The sequence below is a fragment of the Malurus melanocephalus genome, unplaced genomic scaffold (assembly GCF_030028575.1).
Source record: "Malurus melanocephalus ecotype Western Australia unplaced genomic scaffold, MMel_1.1 scaffold_90, whole genome shotgun sequence".
NCBI lineage: Eukaryota > Metazoa > Chordata > Aves > Passeriformes > Maluridae > Malurus > Malurus melanocephalus.
Window position 1 is genome coordinate 1969375 of NW_026623322.1, and position 24678 is coordinate 1994052.

At 38.4% G+C, this 24678-nt stretch overlaps 1 protein-coding gene across 1 annotated transcript in view; it reads right to left on the reverse strand.

Annotated features, from left to right (window-relative positions):
* Window positions 1-3376: 3376 nt before the first annotated feature.
* The window catches only part of ERP44 (endoplasmic reticulum protein 44), a 46337-nt gene continuing 25035 nt past the window's right edge, over window positions 3377-24678 (reverse strand). The window contains exons 5-12 of the mRNA XM_057368345.1: window positions 19088-19272; window positions 18492-18607; window positions 14368-14425; window positions 12937-13053; window positions 9655-9766; window positions 9049-9190; window positions 5983-6085; window positions 3377-3963 (exon numbers count right to left, since the gene is read on the reverse strand). Coding sequence (XP_057224328.1) covers window positions 3862-3963; window positions 5983-6085; window positions 9049-9190; window positions 9655-9766; window positions 12937-13053; window positions 14368-14425; window positions 18492-18607; window positions 19088-19272 — 935 coding nt within the window. The 3' untranslated portion in view covers window positions 3377-3861. The remainder of the gene's footprint in view (window positions 3964-5982; window positions 6086-9048; window positions 9191-9654; window positions 9767-12936; window positions 13054-14367; window positions 14426-18491; window positions 18608-19087; window positions 19273-24678) is intronic.

Below are 24678 nucleotides of genomic sequence, written 5' to 3' on the forward strand. Positions count from 1 at the left end.
AAATACAGGAGTGTTGTTTTTGTCATAATTGTGCAATTGTCACATAACCTACTGTTTGGCACATGGTCCTACCTCCACCCTTCCAGGACACTTCCCACATTACTGCTGCTACTGTTTGGGGGAACAGAAATTGAGGTTGGGAAGCTGCTTTGTAGTTTTTAGATGATTGGTTGATTCATTCTGAGCTCTGCCTGAGTCCAGTGTTACCAGGTGCACACTGAAGTCAGTGTTGAGATAAGGCTCCCTAGCAGGAACACTGTCCAAGGAAGTGTTAGAGAAAGAGCTCCCTTTCAATAACCAGTACTTTGATATCATCATTGGAAATCACTGTCTGCTAATGACAGATGATGGGTTTTTGTGCCTAGAGTCATTGTAAGCAACTGTTAGTTACAGCACAAATAACTTCTTAYGAGCAGTTCTTCCTTACTACTTTTAAAATACTGAAATTGCTATCAGCCAGAGCATTATGTCTATTTTAAGTATGTCTGAGATTCAGGGAAGCAATGTGTGCAAGAATAGTTTTCACAAGTAATTGCAGACATTGTCAAAACTGCATGTGTTGAAGCCACGGTGCCTGCACTGGTAAAATCAGCTGGAGTGCAAAACATGACCTCAGCCATTCAGCTCATTTGCTCCTGACAGGCAAAAAGCCCTTTTCTTTCAAAGCATATATTTCCGATGTAAACACAGTTAATGAGCTTGTAACAACTTCTCARCAAGGCTGTTCATTCCTTTGATATTTATTTTCTACATTTAAAGGAAGACACTAAGAAAAAAAGCTTTCTTAATCAGAAACTGTGGTTGATCCTTTGTATGATTTTCAAATGCTCTCTGCTTTCCTGCTGWATGCTGTGAAACCTTGTGCATTTAAATGACAGCAGGCACATCRGCAATGTTGCGGACTCCAGCCTCACTCCCCAAGCTGGAAAAATGCCAGGACAATCTAAATTCATAAGACTGAATTCCTGCCCCAGCTTATACAAATTCAGCTTGGTGCRCACTCATTTTATGAAATGTCTACCGCAAAAACTATTCTTCCCCCTTGCATCTCTGTGGAAGCAATTTCAAATCATTGTGTACACACTTGATGTTGGAGACTGTTATTTAAGCCATGATGTTTTAAAATAGGTGGGTTATTTACATGTGTGAAGAAACATCAGCATCTGAGTAACCAAACTAGCAATTAAATTGCTAGGCATGTTAGTCAGAAGAATTGTAAGATATAAATAATTCTTTCARACCAAATAAAAGKTTTTGCCTWTGAAACTGGTTGTAGCATTTACTGAGAACATCAGGGTTTATTTCCTGTCAGCATCCTAAAAGATAAATCCTGTCTTTTCAAATTTGATATTGTTAAAATAATTACACTACCAAGAAGAATCCTGTAATGAGTTCCTAAACACATCAGCTATTGAAATATTTACCTTGACTGAAATAAATACAAGTTCCTAAAAGTCACATGCATYCAGTAACTCGTACACACCTGATAGCTCAGAAATGGACTCAAGTTCAATTGAAAACAGTTTGGAATAGGTTTGTTCCATAATTTTGACTTCTGGAAAAGCCAAGAGAAGGGAGTGGGAAGYTGAGCATCAAATGGTAAAACCACAGRTGTAGATGAYGAGAGTGGAAGGGCTCAACTTGAARTACAACTTGGATYTTGATGAGCATTTGGCTCTCTCCAGGCAAATTCTCTGTATCATCGGGTAGGTAAAAGCTCAAGTGCCCCTCAGCAGCAGGACAAGCAAGCACAGCTCAGCTWTTGCTGTTCAGCCTTTTGCCTGCAGAGAAAAGGCACTTGAGCACTGGTACAGCCAGGTCAGTGGTCACCAAGAACCCAGAAGAATCAGGTCCAACTCCAATGAATGTACACCAAAATTACTTGAGCCTGTAACTGTCATGAAACTGCCACAGGTAATTGTCCACCTGGTGCTGGGATGATGAAGCTCTGGAAGCAAATCCTTACTCTCAAAAGCAAACTTGGATTAAGGAATAGCAGAGCGGGTTCATCTCTTTCTAGCTGAAAGCACCAGCCACTGGACTGCAGGGTGGGTGATGAGCATCTCTCGTGAGAAAGAGAAGCTTAGATATCTTTCACCAAACAGCATTATAAATCCCATTCTTCCAAGAATCCCAAGGAAAATTAGTAACCTCAGGGGAATAAGGTAAGCACTTGCAGGCACCATGTAGGAATTGACTAAAATTTCAGGTGCCAGAAAAACTCAAGCAGTTRTGTAGCAGATAACAAGAGGCAGCCTTAAAACCACACCCTCCTCACATCTTTTGATTCCAGCTGGAAAGCAGTATTGACTCAGCTGCCAAAAATGCTTGATTTGTGAATGGGACATGAGAAGATGKGGCTTCCAAGCATTTTATGTGCACTCCAAAATGCAGATTCACAAAACCATCAAAAAAGTATAGCTGTAAATAAAGCCTTGCAAYACTTTTTCAACTCTGCAGCTGCTTWGTCTGCTGTAGCTTGRTGTAGTACCAGCAACTAGCCTCAGAAATGCTCCCTAGAAATCTGCTGTGCCTGGTGCTGCAGGGAYTTGAGTCAGGAGCCTGTCCTGGCATCAACTTTTGCCCCAGCTGCACAGGACCATGCAAGTTCTGTCAGTAACTGAGCAAATGGCATTGAGCTGAGAGGCAAAATAGTCCTGAGCTCCACAGGTTGGGGTGCTTTCCTACGTAACCCTGAACCCAGTGTTCCACCTGTCCAGAGAACAAACTTGCTTCCAAGGACACTGAACCCTGGGGCCCAAGACACAGACCTTCAGTCTGTGTAGAAATTGCACTGTACAAATCCAATACTCAATCATCTCCAGCAATGCAGCACAAATCAACATATTCTGCCATCTTACAGTTTCTATATGTTCATTTCACCCAGCAGCTTGAAGGTTCATTGAGAAAAGCCCATATTCTGGTGTCATGCATAACAGCCCACAAGGAAAGTGGTAATTCCTTCTTCAGAGCAGAATTCAAAGATGATACAATAAGTAAGGCACAAGCCAGGCAAAAGGAGTAACAGAAAATTTGCAGTGGTTGTTTGAACAGTGTCTGCCAGGAAGGCAGGGACCCAGAAGGAAAACAAACAAAAAAAAAACCAAAAAAACCCAAGACTAATGGTAACATACATATAGATATAAATTTAGGACTGACAAACTCAGATGCCAGTCTAGCCTTAGTCCTCTCTTTGAAAAGTTTTCAACATTGCTGTTACAATCTTAGTTCCAGGAAATTGGAGCAGGTCAGTACAGCCCCATCATCCAAAATACAGCCATTATCATCAAAACTTTTCCTCTCCTCACCTGGTATTTTAATATTCAGGACTGTTTAATTGCTTAGACATTTACAGCCAGTAAAGCACCACACGAGGTTCTGTAAAACTTTAATTTATTCCCCTCCCAAGTATCCAGAATAGAAGACCCTCTTAAGTTGGAGAAAAATGTGACAAAGAAATAGATTACCAGGATAGCTGTTCACAGAAGAAGAAAAAGCACATACTACCAAGGTTACACAGAAAACAACCCAAAAGTCCTATTTAATGGGATAGTGCAAGTTAACAGCATGTCTCTGGCAAGGATACCTTCATTTGGATTATAAAAGTTTTACAGAGTTAGATCAAGAGTCTGGATGGGTCTCTGATATTTTACTATAGCATTAAGAATGTACTGTTTGAAAGATGCTGTACAGAATGACCCACCAAACAAATGTATTTACAAGCCTGGGGAGAAAAAAATTATTTTTCAGTTTATTCAAAATAAAAATACACATAGAATTATGAAAATATAGGTTTACTATTTCCACCACACAGAAGTCAATGCTGCTGTCTGAAAGGCTTGCAAGATTATTTCAAGTTTTTTAAAGTTCATCTTTTTCCCTCAATAAGGTGTACCTATGTTCACTGGGTGCCAGTTTCTGGAATGAGCTCTCTGGTGGGCTGCTTGCTATATCCTGAATCGGCTGAAAAACAGAACAAACAGTAAAATTGTTTGTTAGACTAATTTTAATAATCATTCATCTCCATTAAATGAATTTCTAGCATTATGGGAGTGCACACATGTCCAGCATTCTCACAAATTGAGTTGGGGTTTTGTTTGGAAGGCACGTTCCAAGTCCAAAGGAGGTGGAACACACACACATTAATTAAGTACCTCCAGTTAAGGATATTCCTTTTGCTGTAACATCTCAGAGTAACAGCCATCACTGAGTTTCTGTACAAGTCACACAGAAATATTTCAAATGTATCCCACTATATATTTGCTTGAATCTACCACTTGCTTTTGGGGGTATTCTGGTTTCATGTGTGTGTGTGTGTGTTTTATGAGATACCCCAGGGCAAAAGTGATGTCACTGCAAAAATATCTTAGTATTAGTTTTCCATGGAAACTAAAAGAAAACACCCCATTACACAAACACATGCAATTCAAGGGGCATAAATGAGCTGCGACAGCAGCCTGCAGTTTAATTAAGGCCAGTATTTATTTCCATTGCATCCATGTTTTCCATAAGATGGCAKGATGCCATCCAGAGATGGGAATGTAAACATCCCAGGTTTTGTGTGCATTTTTCAAGGTAGAAAGGAAGCAAGCCTGGGTTGTGTGCCTGTGCCCAGACAGGCAGGCAGCAGGATCCAAGGACTCCACTGGCTTCTTCCCTCCCAGGCCAAGCCGCCTCCTCCAGCAAGTGCCTCAGCCTCCAGCCCTTATTCCTGCCCCTCCTCCTGATGACCTAAATTCTGGTTGCTCAATGACTTTCTGAGAAGCACAGGAACTCTTASTTAAATGAATTACTGCTGAGACAATTCAGCCCACTTTTTTTCACAGTCAGTCATGACAAAATTCAAAAACAGTCATTGTGGCCAAGGCAAGCCCTCCAACGCTTTCACCCTTTCACATCTTTAGAGCAGGGCTACAGGAGGCTGCACTCCACGACTTAGTGCAGTGCCATCCTTACTGCATCCCACAGATGTGSAGGAAAAGGAGCCTGTAGCCATAGTTTCTGTCCCTCCGCTATGGAATGGTCCAAGGCTCCCCAAAACAAGGGCACCAGGTGGCTCTTTGACACCTGGACAACACAATGTATAACTTGAAAGGAGTGTTTAAAAATGGTTCTTTCTTTATAGGGTGCCTGAGGTAATGAAAATGTTCCCTGAAGTTACATTTGCACCAAGCGTGTGACACCAAGCATGTGAGCTGAGTGGTGTATGAAGAAGACACGAGGCTGGTCAAGAAGACTGGGCTGAGCAGAGGGAATTGGGGCTGTCATGTTCTTTCCTTTCTGACACTGAGGTGCTTCTGACTTTTGTCTGGAGAAGGATCTTGTAGTTGTGTTCCTGAAGAGATCCCAGAAGTGACTTCAGGCATRTAATTACACAACATGACAACCTTTGAGCAGAACCATGAGGAAATCAAACTGACAAGTGCAGCCTGTAAGCACTGCTAATGCTGTTTGTCAACCACATTAACAAAAGCAGTAAGGCCTATTACTGCTTACGCATTCTTTCTTGATGCTCTAATAATTTGCCTCCTGCTTGGATTGGTAAATATATAAAACATCCAGTCACCTGTTCTTTCTCCTCAGAAGCACCCTCTAGTAGTGTGTTGTGTGTGAAATAATGCAGCTATGATGGATTATCAGCTTTTGCACTGAAGTCACAGGACAACCTAAAAGCAGCTCTATAACAGACAGCCCAAGATATCCAGCCCCAGATCTTCTGTTTCAGTGGAGAAAGTAAATATTCTTATACTCTTCCCTTATTCAAGGCAAATAGGTACCATACTACCCCTAATGCTCTCCCTGCCTTTATACAAAGAAGGATGGGGAGCCAAGCAAAAGGGGCAATGTTAAGCTTCTCTTAACAGATTTTCTCTTTCAAAAGAAAATAAAAGTACAAACATACTAGAAAGCACAGCTCTGACAAGAAGTAATAACAAGGTCTTCACTAAATGGCCAAATGAAATGTATTTGTTGTAACCTTACCTGACCAGGTGCTACATCAGTTGGATCAGGGCCATGATGAAACTCTCTATGCAATTTTCCAGAATGCAAGTCTAGTACGAATTGCTTCAGTTTACCTGGAACTCTGGAAAAAAAATCAACAAAAACATCCACATGTTTATTGCAATTTAAGTCCAAACACAAGAGATTTAAAGTGCACTGCTTAGAGTAGCCAACTTCTGTTTATCTAGCACACTATGCCTACTTTTAGGTGATTAATAGAGGACAGTGAGCCACATGGTTTGCYAAGGTATCCCACCAGCTTCTTTTTCTTTCCACTGTCTCTTGAGAACACAGCAAGTATTTCATCTTTTCAATAACTCCCACAGAGYTGCACCAGCCAATAACTTCATTGTGAACTCCCTTCAGCTCCCCACTAACCGTAATGTAAGAGGGAACAGCAGGTTCCAAATGCACAGTTTACAGATACAAATGACACTTGGGGAGCAGTATTGACAAAACGTCTTTGAAAGGCTCTCTACTGCCTCAGCAACTSCACATACACCACAGATAAGCACTAAGAGGATATCAATGTAAATCTAATCTGAGATCATCTACTGTCACCCACAGCAAATGTGCTAAACAACAGCAGCCAGTTTTATTTGTGAAACATCAAATTGACTAAAAATCTCCAAGTAAAGAGTTGTTCTGGTAAGTATTAAACATGAAGGGAAAAAACTACAGCTTGAGCACTGCATGAAATCTAAAGGTAATGTAGGAATGGAGAGAGGCTTTGTAGGGAGTCTTTCATCAAACTAATTATTACATTTAGGAAAGAGGAAGAAAGTGTGGTCAAACTATCAGCARTATTTCAGATCATCAGAAAACTCTGGATAAAATGCAGCAAATATTGAATCAGAGGGTAACATTACAGCAATGTCTRTAAGTAATCTGTATTACAGTGGAACTAAATTTAAGCGGCCACTTTCTGTYTCAGATAAGATCATGAATTAGTACCAACAGGGAAAAAGGGGTTCATTCCAACCTGGCTATAAAGCTCCCTGCTTTTCMTCGGGCTCCTGTCCTGCTCTAGGGTAGGCACACTGCTGGAGACATTCTCCTCTCCTAATGCATCAAGGGCACTCAGTGCCTGCAGTCTTGTGTAACTCAGCCTGTTCTCTGAGAAGCTACAGCCCTTCTGTTGGACACTCCCTGCTATCACTTCCAGCCTGGAACAGCGGGATGAATAGGGCCAAGTGGCCAAAGGATGAGGATAAAATAGTGAGTGATGGTGTCATTTGTCTGTCAAGTGTCTATTCTCCAAAAAGACAATGAACTCCCTCAAGAGAGAGGAAATATTTTAGTGGGCCAGTGCTGAAAGTGCCATATCCAAACCCTATTGCTGGTGGCAGCACTGAGATTACAAGAGACAGCCTGGGGCCAGTTTGTGGAAGAGTCCAGAAGATGTACTAAAGCAGTAAATGAAAGTCTCAGAATTAAAATTTTACCTACTATTAAATAGTAAAACCACCACACAAAACCACCCAAGAAACAACAACAAACCAAACATCCAAACCACACACACGCACGAAAGAATATCACCCCAGGAGCTCCAAGCTCTTCTTGTTCCCAAACTGTGTTTTGCTATTTCTATATATCAGCTCCATCTCCTAGAGTAAGGTTGAATAATTATTTATCATTAGGCAACTGTCTACAAGCCTGACATCTCCCTTTCAGCTTCATTTGTAAGCGACAACTGGTACACATCAAGCAAGTAGCTCTCATTATCCTGACAGTGTTTCACAGAAACAGAACATGTAAGAAAGATAACATGAAAGCCGAAACTAAATGTCGCTACTACCTCTATAAGAGATGTTAATTTGTTTTAGGGCTGTTTAAAAAGTGACAATAAAAAGAGTGGTTTTAAAATGCAAATATCCTGCTATTTTTTTTTTTGCTGGTATGTGTAGTGAATATAATCTTCCAGAGAAACATAGGGAGAAAAATAGTCACTATGAAGAATTTCCAAAATGCTTCACATATTTGAAAAGCACTATTCAAGATGCATCAAAAAGAGACCACATTTTATAAATAAGCCTGTGGAGAATTATAGAAAGAAGCTAAGTTCAAATCCTCTTCCCAAATGTCAACATCTCARGTAGAAAAATGTCTCCTGGCATGGCAGAAATAGAGAAGATATTACACTTCATGTTGCACACAAAGTCTGAGCTGTGAMTCCTTGGTTTTGACAAAAATTAAATACTCAGCATAGACATCTAACCAGGAGTTAGCAGTCAATGTGCAGCTGCTTCCTTTGAGACAGAAACTGGAGTTTAACACCCAACCAGAAGACAAAGACAGAGCATTTGTCTCGGGCTGAAAGCCCCTGAAGAGAGCATTTACACATCTTCATTCCTKGACTGATCCATTAAAGACAGAACATCTGCTTCCAAGGCAGTGCACCATAAAGAGCCAGGCTGAGGTAATGAGGGTTACCACGACAGTATTTCACCTAAGCACCCCGGTACTTTGCTGCCATATATTTTATCCAGATAAACATGCCAGTGATTGGCAATTTTCCACGTTGCACATGGAAAAATTCACAAACCCACACAACAACGATTTCTTTGCCAGATTTCCAGGTGTAGACTAATGCAGGAAGGCTAGAACTGCACTGCAGGAAAAATCAGACCAGCAGGCTGGGAATTCTCACATGCTGCATTTTACAGTAATCCCTGAATAACACAGCACTTACACATTCCACGTAGTATTTTTAATCTTTTAAAGTTAATTGAGATATCTAGATCACTGCTAAAAACACCATGCCAGGCTCCAAATGCCTAACCATGATGGAAAATAGCAAAAATTAGAAAGAAGAGCARCACCTAAGAACTTCATCCAAGATTCTTTCTTTGCATAAAGTAATACAACCCCATTTAAACAATGACTTCCTGCCAGCTCATCTTGCTTTAAGGCTCTGACACTWAATCCCACATAGGCAGCCTTACCTATCCCAGATTTACTCATCTTCCTRCCACAGTACTGACTAAAGTATGAGCCTTTTCATTTGTTCTGCTCAAATTAAAATGCACCAAGAAAAATACTTACGACAAGTCACTGAAGTCTGGAAAGACATACATGTGCCTAAAGCTATCAATGGCAATGACAGGGCAGTCTGCTGGAGTCTTCTGAATGTGGAGGAGTGGATGCCTGAATTTGTCACAGTCAGCATGGAGGAAGTTTATTGTACCTTAACATTGTRAGCAGACAAAAATCCATGTTAGGATTTTTTTATTATTATCATCTTGAAACCCACTTGAAACCACTTTCCTAAGTATTCCAAAAGGTGAAGATATTAGACAGATACATGCAAAACCTGAAAATAGATCTAAATAAACAACACCACCAAAATAAAATATTTTCTTGAAGTGTTTTTTTTCCATATTACAAACAGAAGCTTTGTTTAATGACCTCTCAAAACACATTAAATCATTTAGACAACAAGGATTTCTGAAACATTTACTTACTAAYAAATTGTGCATCTATTTTAATAATTTCCAGAGGAGTTGGTCCTCACTGTCAGAAATGCATAAAGCCCTTCAGTCTCAAGAGCTTTAAAGCTACAATTCTATTTGGSCTTTGCTTCCACTCCACTGAATTGTCTGAAAAAAATTACACCAGCAAAACCAAGAAGTAGTAGGAATTCTTACAAACCTTTTTCACCTATTAATTGCCTTGCAACCTCCTGTTGGAATTTCTCTAAACTCTCCAAGTCATCTTTCATGTGGAAAAGTATGAGAAAAGGAAGGCCTTCTTCTGTCAGTTCCTGCCCAGAAAACAAAGGACAAATCTCATTTCTTCCAGTTCTTAAGGGTGACAAATCTCATTTCTTCCATTTCACCAAAGTAAGTGATTCCAACAATTTCCATATTTAGTGAGAGCTCTACTTTAAAAACAGATGAAAGAGAAAGACTAAAGATGTTAACTACTGACTCTTCCTCTGAGATACCTGAGTGATACAATTAGCCATATCTCCTTCCTCTTATCATATACAGCAGATAAAGGATGACAGCAAGTAATTATCAGCATTTTGGGAAGGGATACAYTTGCACTGGAATATTGTGCAAAAGAAATCCTGATTCCAAGGAAACACAGCATCTYCAGAGAAACCAGAATAAGGCCGGAGCAGCATGGTGTTAAATGCTATGAAAGCCTGAGGGTGTATTCTAGACCCCATTCTAGCTTATTCACACAGTAAATTGGTGCTTTCTTAGCATAGCACAAGTATCTTTGAATAACTCTATCCCTCCCCACCAAAAAAGAAAAAAGCAGACACTAATGACACAGCCAGATCAGTTATGACCAAGTACTACTCTTCTGCCAGTGTCCTGTGCCCTGACTGGTCATCCTTTGTTGGACAGGCAAACTTTAGTTGCTCATATGAATGTGTYCTTGCAGCCCAATACCTTTTAAAGATCTCTGCCCAGGGACAGATAAATAYAGGATTGCCTTGAATAATTTATTCAGAATTTTTCTTTTCCTCAAACACAAACAAAACACAAACAATATGAACTTACTTGCTCCAAAAATGATATTTGTCAGCTCAACTCACTACTGTCYGATTGAAGAAATAATAATTTATTATCCAAGAAATGCCTACAGTTGTCTATCTTTCATTTGCACAACTGGTGTAACAAGCAAGTGCTGCTTTTGCTTTGTTTCTAGCCTGTATCAGCATAAAAACTGTGCTTTTTGAGAAAGATAGTAGTGGTTTGTTCTACCATCAAATAGAAGAGTTTTTTCAGGTATTTTCAATTTGCAGTAAGTTGAAGGAAAGACTTTCCCTATCTGTAGGCAGCCAGGTACACAGGGTACAAGAAATGGCTCTTGTTCTCCCTTCAACCAAGTTCATCAGGTAAGCTGAAGCTTGGTCTTTTAAACAACAGATTGCAAAGATCCTCATAACTTCAGTTCTCTTGAAATCCAAGCCTCCCAATCTATCCCTAAAACAATGACCAATCATATTTGCTCATTCTCATTTTCACACACACAAATTCAGCTGGGTCTCAGCCTCCTTTCCTATTACAAGAGGGGRAAAAGTCTGTGTTGTATCCCTACAGTTATGGCTCCATTTTCCCACTCACCTCAGCAGGTGCATTTCCAGAGGGGGAATTCCTGAAGAGAGCTTGGTATTCTGGCTCTAAGGTTTTCTCTTGCTTGCAAATAGCTAAACCAACAACCTCAGCAAGTTACATTCACAAGATCAATTCATCTCCCAACACACTGTAAGAACAGCTGGCGTGAACCTTGCTAATTTTAGCYGTACTATAAAGTACCTCCCTTAGTTTGCTTTCCTATTCCAGCTTTTATACCACATCTCACTGAYCAGGCAGGACAAGTGGAAGGAAGCTCCCTCAAAAGCTGTGGTTTTGTTTGGCACAAAGAATATCAAATGACTTTTCACTAGATCTTAGCTTCCTGCACCACTTCTGTGTGCCTTTGAGAAACTTCTCACTGGTTCAAAACCTTGCAGTTCAGCACACCCGTTGGACCACATGGGCTCATGGTATTAATTCAACACAGCCCGGTTACAGGTTAAACAGGGATTTATTCTCAGTGGTATCCTGACCCCAACAGCCTTTGCCTGTCAAGCACAGGAACTGTTCTGAATGGGAAGTTCTCCTCAATACTTTGCAAGAAAAGTTGGTGTGATAGACTGGAAGGCAGACAACAAAAATGGCTTTGGTAAAACTACCCTGTCCCTCCCTCTGCCATGAGACCTGAAGTGCTGTGTGTRCCCAGAAGAGCAGTTATGAGGATTTATGAGGATCATGCACTACATGTTTGATGCACTGCAGATTCAGGACAAGAAGAATTAAGTGTCCAAACTGAGAATGAATCACATGACTGATTCTCTGGTTTCTCATCCATTATGGACARCATACTGTAATTTTTTACAAACCTTGGCAGATTTTCTAGCAGATTCTGTGCCTATTTACAAACACTCCTTTTGAGATRCTACAAACTCGATATTTTTCTAAGGACCTTTTTCCTGTTGTTTATATTGCAAAGAACAAAATAAAATATGGAGTTGGAAATGGACAAAAGAAGAYTAAGTTACAAAACAAAATAAAAAAGCATCGAAAGAAATCATGATAATGAGAATAAAAGAGATGTTTAAAAGCAAACCCCCAAATGCCACCTGAMAGAATACAGCCAAAAGAATAAAAGCATGGGAAACAACACATAAAACTAAAAAGATTAAGGTACCAATGCTTAAACACAGATTGGTGAAATAAAAAACAAACCAAACCCCACACAGTTTTTATTACCATTCACAGAATACTGCCAGTTCCATGGTCAGCCATCATTTAATGTGCTCATTTATTAGATAATGCTTTGGAAATGGTTAATACAGTAGCATTTTTCTCCACTAACATTAACATGAATGGGAGGAAGCTGGGGTTGTTGAGCCTGGAGAAAAGGAGGTTCAGGGAAGACCTTATCACTCTCTCCTGCCTGAAAGGAGGATGTAGCGGGGGGGTCAGTATCTTCTCTTCTTCAACAAGTGAYAAGAAAAGATTCTTCACTGAAAAATTTCTTCACTGAAAGGGTTGTGAAGCGCTGGAACAGGCAGCTCAGGGAAGTGGTAGCATCATCATCCCCAGAAGTGCTCAAAAATTGTGTGTACGTGGCACATAGGGACATGGTTTAGTACTGAGCAGTGGTGCTCTGTTAATGGTTGGATTCGATCTTTGAGGTCTTTTCCAACCCTCATGATTCTATAATTAGAGCTTCTTACATTGGTAGTGTATGAAACTACTACAGATCTGCCTTCAGTAAATTTCAAATGTAACCAAAAAGTTCCAAAAGAATGAAAAGACATTATCTGACAGCCATTTTCTGCCTAAAACAAAACACACAAACTTACTTGAAAGAGACATATTGGTTTTGAGAAAGAAACCCCAAATGTAGAATGACAGAAAAAATTCTTACCTCCCCATTTTCAAAGGTGATTTCTCGAACTAGTGGTACACATTTGTCTTGTGTCCATGCATAAATCAAATCAAAATTGGTTAGTGAGCCTAAATACACCATATCTGGAGCATTTTCCTGTTGAAAAGAAAAATACAGTAGGATGAGAAACAGTAAAAATGACATTGCTAACTACAAAGATTACCTACTTGACATAAAATAACAATATTTATATAAATATTGAAAACAAAACTTACACCAGTTTTCAACATTGTGCATGCAAGATTTCTATTAACTATGTGATAAAAGTACAAATGAAAAATAAATATTACATATGCTAATTTATGCAGTCAACTCCACTTTTTAAGACCATTTACAATGAATGGGAGATACTTTGTTTCCAAAYTTGGGATGCATCAAGTAAAGGCTATTTAGAATACTGCCAGGCTGAGAAACAATATCTCCAGACCTAAACTAAATGCAGATAGTGAGCTGCTTCATGCTGATAGTTACAAAGATTCATCCAAACAACCTCCTAATGTCCTACAGGACTTGAACCTGGTATTTTGCGTTTGCTTTGCCAAAGGGATATGAATAAATAATAATTTTCCTTTATTTGCTAGTAGTTTTAACTTGTAATTCAGTGCTGGCATCCTTTAATTTAATTACAATTTTGGTTAGCATGAAGTGAAGCATGACTTTGCAAGCTGTGGCCATGATTAAGCACACCTTAATTCAGAAATGCCATATAAATTAGGCAACCTAATAAATTCTGCTTGTGAAAAAAATAAAAAAGGTTTGAAACTCCCTTCCCCCTCAGGTCTGTTTGCATCTATTTCCCCTTTGATAAGCAGCTCTTCTCATACAGTAAATTTGAGAAAGAAGCAGATTTTTAGACAAATTTCTACARAGCAATTCTTACAGATTCTCTTCTGTTCTGAATTTTTCCTCCAGTAAAACTTTGTTTATGAGGGTTCATTAACCCACAATTATTTTTTTTTTTTAAATTAAGAAAACAGCTCTTAACCCTTGAGGGCTAAGGCACATGAGACAGGCAAGCAACAGTCAGAAAAATACACAGTAATTGTCACTTGCTTTGAATAACATTGTACAGCTTCACAGATTTTTAGGARTTCTACAGAACAGTATCTATGCACGCGATGTGTTGATACACACTGTGTTTCTCAGGAAAAAAAAGATCAATTTTTTTGGACATGGACATTTCAAGTGACAGGTTTAGGTTATGTGCATTAACTAGTAACACAACAGACTCATCTTTTTCACTGACTCAGAAATACTAATTTCTATGATCCTATTTCTCACACTATTTAGTGATGAAATAAAACTAAGATTTGAGATGCAGTAACATACTGAGTGATCTGAATACAGTCTCCATTTGTTTGTATCACATATAATGACAAAAATCAGAATAAAATACATAGTTACACTTACCCCTGGTGGCTTGTAGATTACATTGTCTCCGCTAAATCTCTCTGCTTTTGAAATAGCCCTACAACAAACCAACCAGTAAGCATGCCTTGGTACAGACAAATAAAATAACTGAGATACCAAAATTCATATTTTAATTTGCTATCCTGTCTCAACTTCTTTTTTTTCTCCCCCTCACAATTTGAGAATTAAAATACTTAATTTTTAAAGAAAACTGCAAAATGACTCCATAGAAACTTGGCCTGGCTTGATAAGAGGGCATTAAGGGAGTTAGCAAGATGCATTCCCTAAGATCAGAAGCATGGACTAAGGCATCAAAGAACCAAGTGATAAACGCYAGGACAATTTTGGCTAAGAGACCGTAAGAGCATAAAAAAAAAAAAAATCTTAAGGAAGCAAAAGAGAAAGGTAGATTCTTGTTTGCATTTACTCTTCCTGTTTCACTGTTTATACTAAGAATTTACATCTTATCTACCCTGACAAAGAAAGGCTTTGAGGTGTTCTGTAGGGACAAGCAATGAGAAAATGAATGGCACGTAAGCCCCCACTGTCCATTTTACCCTCAGAACACATCTAGAGGGAAGATACAGCATGCATTTTCTGTATTTCATCACTGATGATACAGTAGGCGTGCACCTCTAACACATACAGCTCTTCCTTGGTATTCAGCTCACTATATCATCTTAGTAAATGCCTCCCTTTCTTGCCTTTAGAGTATTTGAACCCAAATCACAGTAAAGTTCCCTGAAAGCTGCTRATTTGTACCCCAAAATTATCATCTCTTATTCAAGCAAGTTGGAATAGCTGTGCATCTAATGGAGGAGGCAGGAAAAAAAAAAAGAGAATTCAAACTATCTGAATTTACCTCACTGCAAGATGAGCTACATTTTCTAGGTGTCGGAACAATTTCAAATGCCAAGAAAAATACAGACATCATAAGGCTTAACTCAAAGTACCTATGTTTACTGATTTCATTTGATTGGATTATCCTTTTCTTATCACATACAAAAGGTGCCTTGCATAGTATGTTACACCACCATGAAGTATTTGCATCAGTTTAGAGGTATTTTAAAATGCATTTTTGTATTCCAGACATGATGCCCCCCCTAATGTGAAATTCGGTTTCCCAGTGACCATCATCACTGCAGTAAACCACTTGCATCCCAAATAAGCCTTCACAGAATAAGAAAGTGAAGACATAGAAGCCACCTGCCCAGTCACTGCTTGCTAAGCTGATGATAATCTATAATGAAATATATGCTCTAGGGTAACCCTGTGGTAGAACCCAAAATGTCCTCTTCTTTGTTCTTCCACTCCAGTAGCTGCAGCTATGACTGATTTCTTTTTTCAGATAACTCAAATAAAGTGGGGACATGATGTGAAAATCCCGAACGCCTGAAGATACACCTTTTTAAAACAACTACTAAAATGGAAACACTTCAGTTTGCATTTTGTCTTTTTTTGAAGCAGTAATGTACAAGGTGAACCTCTGGAAAGCACACAACCCCCCCAACCTTCCCCTGCTGTATTTACTTGCTAACATAAAATTAAAACAGTTCCTAGATTTATCACTTTCTTCCATGAATTACTTACAGTTCATCAGAGCCTTTTAAGTTAAAAATATTTTTTGGCTGGGTTTTTTTTTTTCCTGTTGGACATTAACTTCCATGTTCACAAACATTTGAGATTCACTCCTCTCTACTTCTAAAATCTACCTATACCACTTTCTTCATTAGATTCTTCATCTATCTCCTCCTGTTTACAAGTCTTCTTTCACTAATCTTGTTCTGAGGTCACTTCAGATCTTAACAGAACTGTAAGGACCAGTTGATTTAAGAATAGTTTCAGTTGATTTAAGAATAGTTTAGGCATCAAGATCATCTGCATTTAAGTACTATTAACAGAATTTTAAAATAAGCTATTACAACTATCAAAAGCCAGAGTAATTTTGGCATAACGGGACAGTTTTGCCTTGAGAGAAGTTAGTCAAGCAACYRTTTTTCTCCTGTCAAATTGATTGTTTTATTTTAGTTTAAGAGAAATTTGAACATGACCACTCATGTAAACTGTTGAACTCCATCCATAGCAAAACCAGAAGCCCCTTCCAGGGGCTGTTAGGATGCTCAGTCAGAAGAGTTCAACTGATCAATGCCAGCTCCCYATGAAACATTTTGTTATATATATAATCTGAATAAAAAAAAAACACTGATCTGTAGCCAGCATCCCCGTTGGAAGTCTTTTCAAATATAAATTTTTAGGAAGCTGAAGAGCCATAGCTAYTCAGAGATGTAAACATTTAGCTCCCAAGGTTGCTGTTGGGAAGGCTGCACTTTAAAACACTTAACAGCTCCAGGCTAGAAAGGGAATGGGAGTCTGGAGATAAGAATAATGATAAGCATGCTGTGCAATCTGTATTTACATGGGCAGGTTAAGAATAGTCAAACTCTGATCCATTCCATTATGTCTTATTCCTTGTATCTGAAAAAAATTAAAAAAATAAAGCCCCCATAGTAACTACATCAACAATGGTGCCCAACAACCAAGTGCTGACACGGAGTGGTGGGAAACTCCTTATTATATGCAATTGACAAACAGCAAACCAAAGAWAAGCAGACTCAAAAAAGAAGAGTGGATGTTCAAAGTASTGCTATCTTACTAATAACTTTTTWAAGTTAKTTCTGGAAACACTGAAAAGTSAAATGAGGGGCAAAAAATAGCATAYAATTCTAATAGCAACTCAGACTGGCTGTTCTTAGAACAAGCACAGATGTGCTCATCAGAAAACTTGAGATAATGGTCACTCATTGGGGATACGACCGACAGACCTACAGATCATGGATTTACAAGTCATGGCCAGGGCTGCTTACACAGTCACAGCATTACCCAATTGGGAACTGAAGGAAGGGAGCATTATCCAATTGGGAACTGAAGGAAGGGGAAGCCACGTGCACTCCTGCACTTTGCAAATACTCTCTCCTAACCCCAAACTATTTTTAGAAACATATTGGAAGAGGTATCACTGATTGACAACAGGTTTTGTTCAAACAGATGAAACATTTTCCATCCTGATACATCCTCTCATTTTCTCTACTCTTCTCCACTACATCGAATTTTAAAAACTCTCCAGGCAACTCTGTGCAGTATAACATCCAGCACAACCCATGCAAAGTCCTGATCTTGCAACTGTGGATAGATTGGAAACCACTACAATCACATTAATGCCCAATGACTTCAAATTGGACAGTGCTGGCACATTAAACAATGCAGAAAGAATCTAGATTTTTATTTTATTATGCTACTTAACTAGTGAATCAGTCCCGAACTGTTCTCCTTCCACTGAATATTTTAAAATATCCCTTAATGCCCTCTTATCAATATATTGTAAATCTGTACAAGGGGAAATTTGAATTCCTGTAGGTTTTTCTTCTAGATTTATACTCTGTAGCTCAACAATGCAATTGTCTTTCTAAACTATTACACTGTGCAGTGACATAGAACTTGCATGAAACAGGTTCAGGCACAGAAATTAGGTATTTTGGAACAAGGTTTGCTCCCCCCGCATCAAGAGGAAATGAGCAAGCAACTATATTCCTTACAGGGGAGAAGAAAAAAAAAAAAAAAAAAAAAAAAAAAAAAAAAAAAAGAAAAGAAAATAACCCAAACAAAAATGAAGGAAACCCCTTTAAAAACGGTCCTATTTTAAGAAAAAAAATCTAAGATGTTGCAAAAAAATATTTATTCAGTCTGCAAAGCTAATGAATTTTTTCTTCAAAATATTTTCAGACTCTTCCCTAGCTGTTCTCTTCTCCCTTTAATAACACAGGTTTYTGGGACACAACCGTCTACCATTCCCCCACCCAAACCCTCTCAGGTAACTTTAAACTATACTGACAAAGAGTGCTAAAAAAAGAAAAAAGAAGCAAAAAATGAAAGTTGAATTCCACAGCAAATATTAAAGCTAGAAAGATTTTTATCCTACCCCCTCAGTGTATTTACCTMTTAAGGTCTAATCTTTTCAGTTATGACACACTGAAAATATTAAGAAAGTCCCTTCAATTRAATTCTATAGACCTCATTAACAGAATTCCAATAATGAAGTCATGCAATCAACAAATTTCAAAACTTACCCAAAGGCAGAGAGGAACACACAATCATCATGCAAAATATTCGCTACTCTTTCAAAGGTTCTGTAATTATCAGAGTCCTTTTGCTCAAAGTATCCAATAATATTTCTTCTGCTGCGCTGTAAATACAAAGGTTGAATTTGAACTTGCATCAAAATATCAAAAACTGTCATTATYCCATACAGATATTAAATACAGGAATGCCATTCATTCAACAGTCAATAAATGCAGAAATTATTTCTTTTTTGCCTTTTCAATATTCAGAAGAATCCTTGTATTTTTTCAGTGAGGAATATTAGAAGTATCTTTTTAAATACATTAAATAAATACATTATATGATTCTTTTCACATTTTTAAAACCAAAATAACTTAGTGAATACAGCTCAAAGCAACTATATTTGTACTAATAATTTGTAATACTAATTACTAATTTGTAATACTACAAATGATCTAGTTTTTCACTCAGCTCAAAAAAAAACCGAAGTACTGAACATTTCTGAATGAAAAGAACTGAGTAAATAGGTACTTCAAATACCTTGTGTTCCACGGTTCAACATTGATAAAAAAATACAGAGAAGGTGTAAAATTGATAGACTTACATCAAGAGAACTAATTTCTTCCAAATCTTGGACCTCCCGAATTGGGTTACTTTTCTGCTGCCTGATGTAATCTGCTATTGCTGTCACAGATCTCTGGCCCCTGTATTCCCTCTTCATCATCATGCCATTCCGGAAGAGTTTCAGAGTTGGATATTTGCTTATCCTGTACCTCTGAGCTATATCCGCTAAAAAGAAATTCAGAAAATTAAACCAAAGCCCTACAAATACACAAATACACTGAACAGGGTGTCTTAYACTTCTATAGGTCTGCCTGTATGAGGAATCTCTGAACCAGTAGTTCTACATCTTTAACCAACAAGAAGACAAAACCAAAACAAAAAAAAATAAAACAACTAAAACCAGCCAAACCCTTCACACCTGCATTTYTCACATGTACTGATCTTCATAAAGAAAAAAAATTACCACAATCTGGGAAAGAAAAGACTCAACTTGGTCATGTGTACTCACTTAGTATGCTTTCGACAAACAACTAGGAAGGCAAATTTAAGAGCATAGTACAAACATGAGCATCTTCAAAGCTTGCCAAATCTTACTTAATTAACCCACTTGAGAAAATTTTAATAAAATAAATAATCTCTATTTTTTTTTAAACTTGGTGTGATTTTCATCTCAATTGCAATGCTGGAAATATAACTGTCATGTCTAACATTTTATAGAATGTAAATCCTGTGCAAYGTATTTCTTGAGACCTCTGAAGGCCAGAAGACTGCTGTTACAGTTGTGAGATGTTCAGGTTTTGAACAAACACAAAACTCCAGATTTCTAAATTAAGGCAAACACCTCTCTGGTCAACCAGTATCATCATCCCCTTCAAGACAGGTCTTCATTCACATCTATACATGCAGACCAGTCTCCTTCTAGACTTAGACCACACAGAGCTTCACACAATGAAGTAATATACTGGCATCCATCTCGCACAAGAGCACTAGCTACTTCCACATTTATGTAGCAGGTCAGTTATTTATTTATTCATAAGACTGTAAAATGTAAAAGAACAAAAACAGAAAAAGGCTTTACAGTAAAATTAGAAGAACAGCAGWGAAGAAAGCTAAGCAGAAGCAATAAAGCTCAGCTTCTCCTTCACTTCAACCACTATGAAGGCACTAATGTGGCTGTTCACTACATCCCACCACAGTTCTTTGTATGCCACTTTGTCCCTCTTCCACTTTGCTAAATCTAAGGGGGTAAAACAAATTGCAACAGAAATTGAAGCTTGTTTCCAGCCACACTGTGATGGGGAAGCTTACACATAACCAGCAAGTGGTTCATGACACGCTGAGCAGGATCCAGCTGCCTTGAGTTTTTACAGCAATCTTTACTATGGTGCAGAAATTGGGTTTGTGCATCTCCAATGTTCAGGAACTGCTTTAATCAAAGTTGTAAAGTATTTAATAGCTCTGAATGCTCTTTCTCCGTTCAGATGCGGCTGAAGTTCAGCACAGAACTTCAAGATTTTATGATGAACTGAAGAAATTAGGTAACCAGATATACTTAGGGCTCTTAGGAAAGCAAACAATAGAGACAAAGCATGTAATGCCAGGTAGATTTCCGTAAGCACCTTCTGTTGGCTTTTGCTTCGCTTAATTATTTCCCCCTGGAACTAAACCTAGAAACAAAATAAAATCTCACGGACCCTGTGAAAACTGTGCATCCTCTCTTACAGAGTGGGATGTAGTTTACCTAAATCTCTGTGTCTAAACTCAACTAAATGCCCCCCAAATATGAGCAGTCTGCTCACTTTCCCTCAGCTACTTAACCATTTGAGGAGACTCATTTCTGTCAACCACACCCAACACACTTCCCCTTCCTTTCTCTCTCAAGGAAAGACAGAGATGGTGAATTCAGCAGGCTGATTTATCCTATGGAGACAGTGAAGTTTCATTCAGTTGACAGAGGGAGGAATACATTGCAAGTGTGGGCTSTAGGCATGTCCTTACTTTTCATGGACTCCTTGCATGTCACCAGGTACACTCCAGGTGACCTGGATTAGCCCACAGCAGGAAGGCAACCAAATGGGGTCCATCAGCAAGTGGCACAGTACTGAATGATGTGAAAACAAATCCTTTCTAACAAAACATCCCTTCTCAGTTAGGTATTTACCACAAAGCAGATTTACTTTCTATCTTACACTTGCTCTTTTTTAAAGACAATGGAGACGTAGAATTCCATGCTGCCTGTAGAACTCTCAGTGAAACCATCAGAAATTTCAACTGCTGCTAGAACAATACTAATCCTGCTTGCAGCTTTAGTTACTGAAAATAGCCTTTGCATCAGTTGCATACCTTAGATGAGTCTGAGAACTGAAAACAAAATGTGCATAACAAAGGAAAGGAAACAGGTCTGCTCCACAAAAACGTTCTCTAGCATCTCCCAAGTAAACTTTAAAGCTTCATCAGTTTAGTCCAGTTCCTAAAAAGCTTTTCAGCACTATAAAATAACACAGAATTCAGCCTATCAATTTTGACTACGGGAAAGGCCTTGACTTGTTTCCTTCATATCCCAAAAGTGCATTTSTTAATGCACTAATTACAGTAAAAATTATGGTAAAACATTTTATGTCCTCAGTGAAGAGTACTTTTATTTCAAAATAATACAAATTTCTCAAGGGAGGATGCCAATATATTCAACATTAATGAGCATTATATTAACAATGTTTTCTTCCCTTTCTTCTTTCTCCACCAGTTTTTAGTTAAAGTACTTAAGAGCTGCCTACAAGAAGGTGGCAAGTATAGCATGGGAGGAATCACTTTATATTTGCTTGTCAGAAGACAAACAACATCTGCAAACCAGGTTTATGCTGCACTTCTCCCCTGCTGATAGAAAGACCTTTGGTCTGACGGTGCATGATTTGATTCAAACTTGACCAGGGTCTGATAAGGGACAAGGAGCACTATGTGTCATGGTTTCACACAAACACATTGAGATTAAAGACTCTTCAGGTTACAGAACACAAATCCCACACTTTCTTGTGTCGCAACACAAACTTTTCCTTCAGGTTACTTCCAGAGCTATAGGAGGATGCAAGGGTTGAAGAATGGGCATTCAGGRGGTCATGCAGGTTCTCCAGGATGGAGATTGCAGTCCCTAGGGATGTGGATCTTCATCAAGGGCTGAAGTTGTGTAAAAAATTAATGGTAATAAATGCCCACTGTCAAAGCTGAATTCAAACATTATTTCAAAAGTCAGTACTTGCATGATCTTTACAAATTACATTGAGATTCCATGAATGCTGATATTTGAACTAACACAGAGAAATGACACTCCTACACAAGTAAGTATTTGAAAACCATCTTTTTACAAAAAATAAAATGCAAGTACATGAAAAATTGTTTGAATTAATTCAAAAGTCAAATAGAGTAAACCTTAAATGCTTCATTAAGTCCTGGCATTTGATACAGGTAGAGTTAGCATAAGCAGTRCAACTACAAAATTATATTCCTTTTAGAATTGGAAATACACAATGCAAATACATAGAATATTGTTTGAACTCATTCACAGATTGTGTTAGTTATAGTAAATCCTAAATTAAATTTTAAAATATTTCCAGACATTCTCCCCTGCCTATTTTCTGATGAAAAGAGGTRTCTGAAACAGACAAGGGCAACCTACCTAAAACCCATAAGTCTCCCAGCTACAACTTTGACTTTCTATTTTCTTCAGATTTGAAGGTACCTAAAAGGAAYAAACCTTGTGTTTGTATTTTGCTGAATTAGTCATTAAATCACAAATCTAGTGTATGCATCAACATAATGGTTTCACATTAGTTATGATAGGATGCTACTGATATACTTGATCATCTTTTTTTCTTCTACAAATTAGAAACTTTGAGCACATCAATGACTGCTGGATTCAGAKGATTCTCCTCATTTTGCAGGTTTACCTGTTGATATGCAACCATTTTGAAATTGCCCAGACTTTTTTCTACTATTCATTTTGCCAACTCCAACAGGAATATCTTACAGTCGCTCAGTTCTCTTCACAGATGCACTGTATTGATACTCTTCCTGAGTAAAGCCCATTCTTACAACAGRAAACAGACAGCAGCTCTTGTTTTGGAAGAAACTTGTATGTGAAACCTGACATTTACACTCATGTTTTCCAAAATGTCTCCCATGTCACCTGAGTAAGATCCTCTAAGAAGGCAGGCTTTGCGAGTCATCATTTGTGATCCATATCTGTATCTTATCTCTTGTACTGTCACCATTTCTCCATTGTCAGAGCATTGTGTGTTCCTCCATTCAAAGGAATGCCAAAGCCCATTTTCTGGGGTGTGTCAGGCTTTTCTCCTGGTGTGTACACACATTACCCAAGCTACAGCTTCAAGCAAGCACACAGCCAGTGAYTTGTTTCCCAGAATGCTTCAGACTTCACTGTTCTAGGTTAACACCACAACACACTACCCAAAGTTCAGCTAAATAGGTATCAGACCATGTCATCATGAATCTCAATTCCACTGCCATCAAACTGAAATTTAATGTACAATGAAGAACGTGTTGAAAAACTGCACCAAGACACACTATACTGAAGAAGTCTCCCACCCACAATACAGATAAGAAGGTCCTTCCCACTGAAGGACCAGCAATATTACAAGGGTCACTGTTAACTCAGAGCACTGTTCTAATCTTTCAGGACCCTCATTTATACTATGACTAAACAAATATTTAGACTTTAAGTTTGCAGGAGTGGCTCTCAAAAAACACGTCCACTAGGATTTGAACAATACTGATGATTATCCTAAATGCCTACCTCATGATACAAGGCACCACCTGAAGAATTCACATGCTGAACAGAGGACTACAACAGCCTGAAATGTTATCTGAAAGAAAATCAAAGTTTCAAAACTCAAACCCTGTAAAAATAATTTCTGAAAATACTCAGAGTCCGTTTTTCTAGGGAAGAGTGGGGTGGCATCATCATGTTATCTGAGGAAGAGCAAGCACCAGCCCAAGCTACTGCATTTCCTAACTGTGGTATTACACGATGGCTGTAGGAGTTGCATGGTTACATACAGAGAGAGCCTGAATTTTCTAGATCTAACACTAAACTTCATTTTGYGTGTCAAATCATCTTAAGTCTCCCTTACCTTTCTGCAATAGCTTCCATCTCAAAAGTAACAAATTCTTTCAGCTGTGTATTTGAAGCTGGAGCTATCAAAYAAGTATTCTGCTTGCTCATTTGAGATCAATCAACATCTTTTGAAGCCCCTCAAGGCTACCAGGGCACATTACAGATGACAAAAGAAATCTGTCTTTCATAGGTACTTTTTACTTTCATAATACACCATTAATTCTCCCCAGTTAAACTACTACTCTTGTGACACTTGCAAGGAATCATAAGCCCTGGGAATACTCACAGGAAGCAGAATTAGAAATGAACTTGGGGAACCATCTGAACTAGGCAATCCTACACCAATGACTATGATACTGGTGATTTGGATGATGGACCAAAATAGGTAGTAGAAAAGCAATCAATATCCTATATCAAACTCAGGTAACAGCAAATTTAAACCACCTTCTGCTGCAAAGGAGCATTCACAACAGCCATGCTTGGTCTGAGCAGGGCCTCATCAG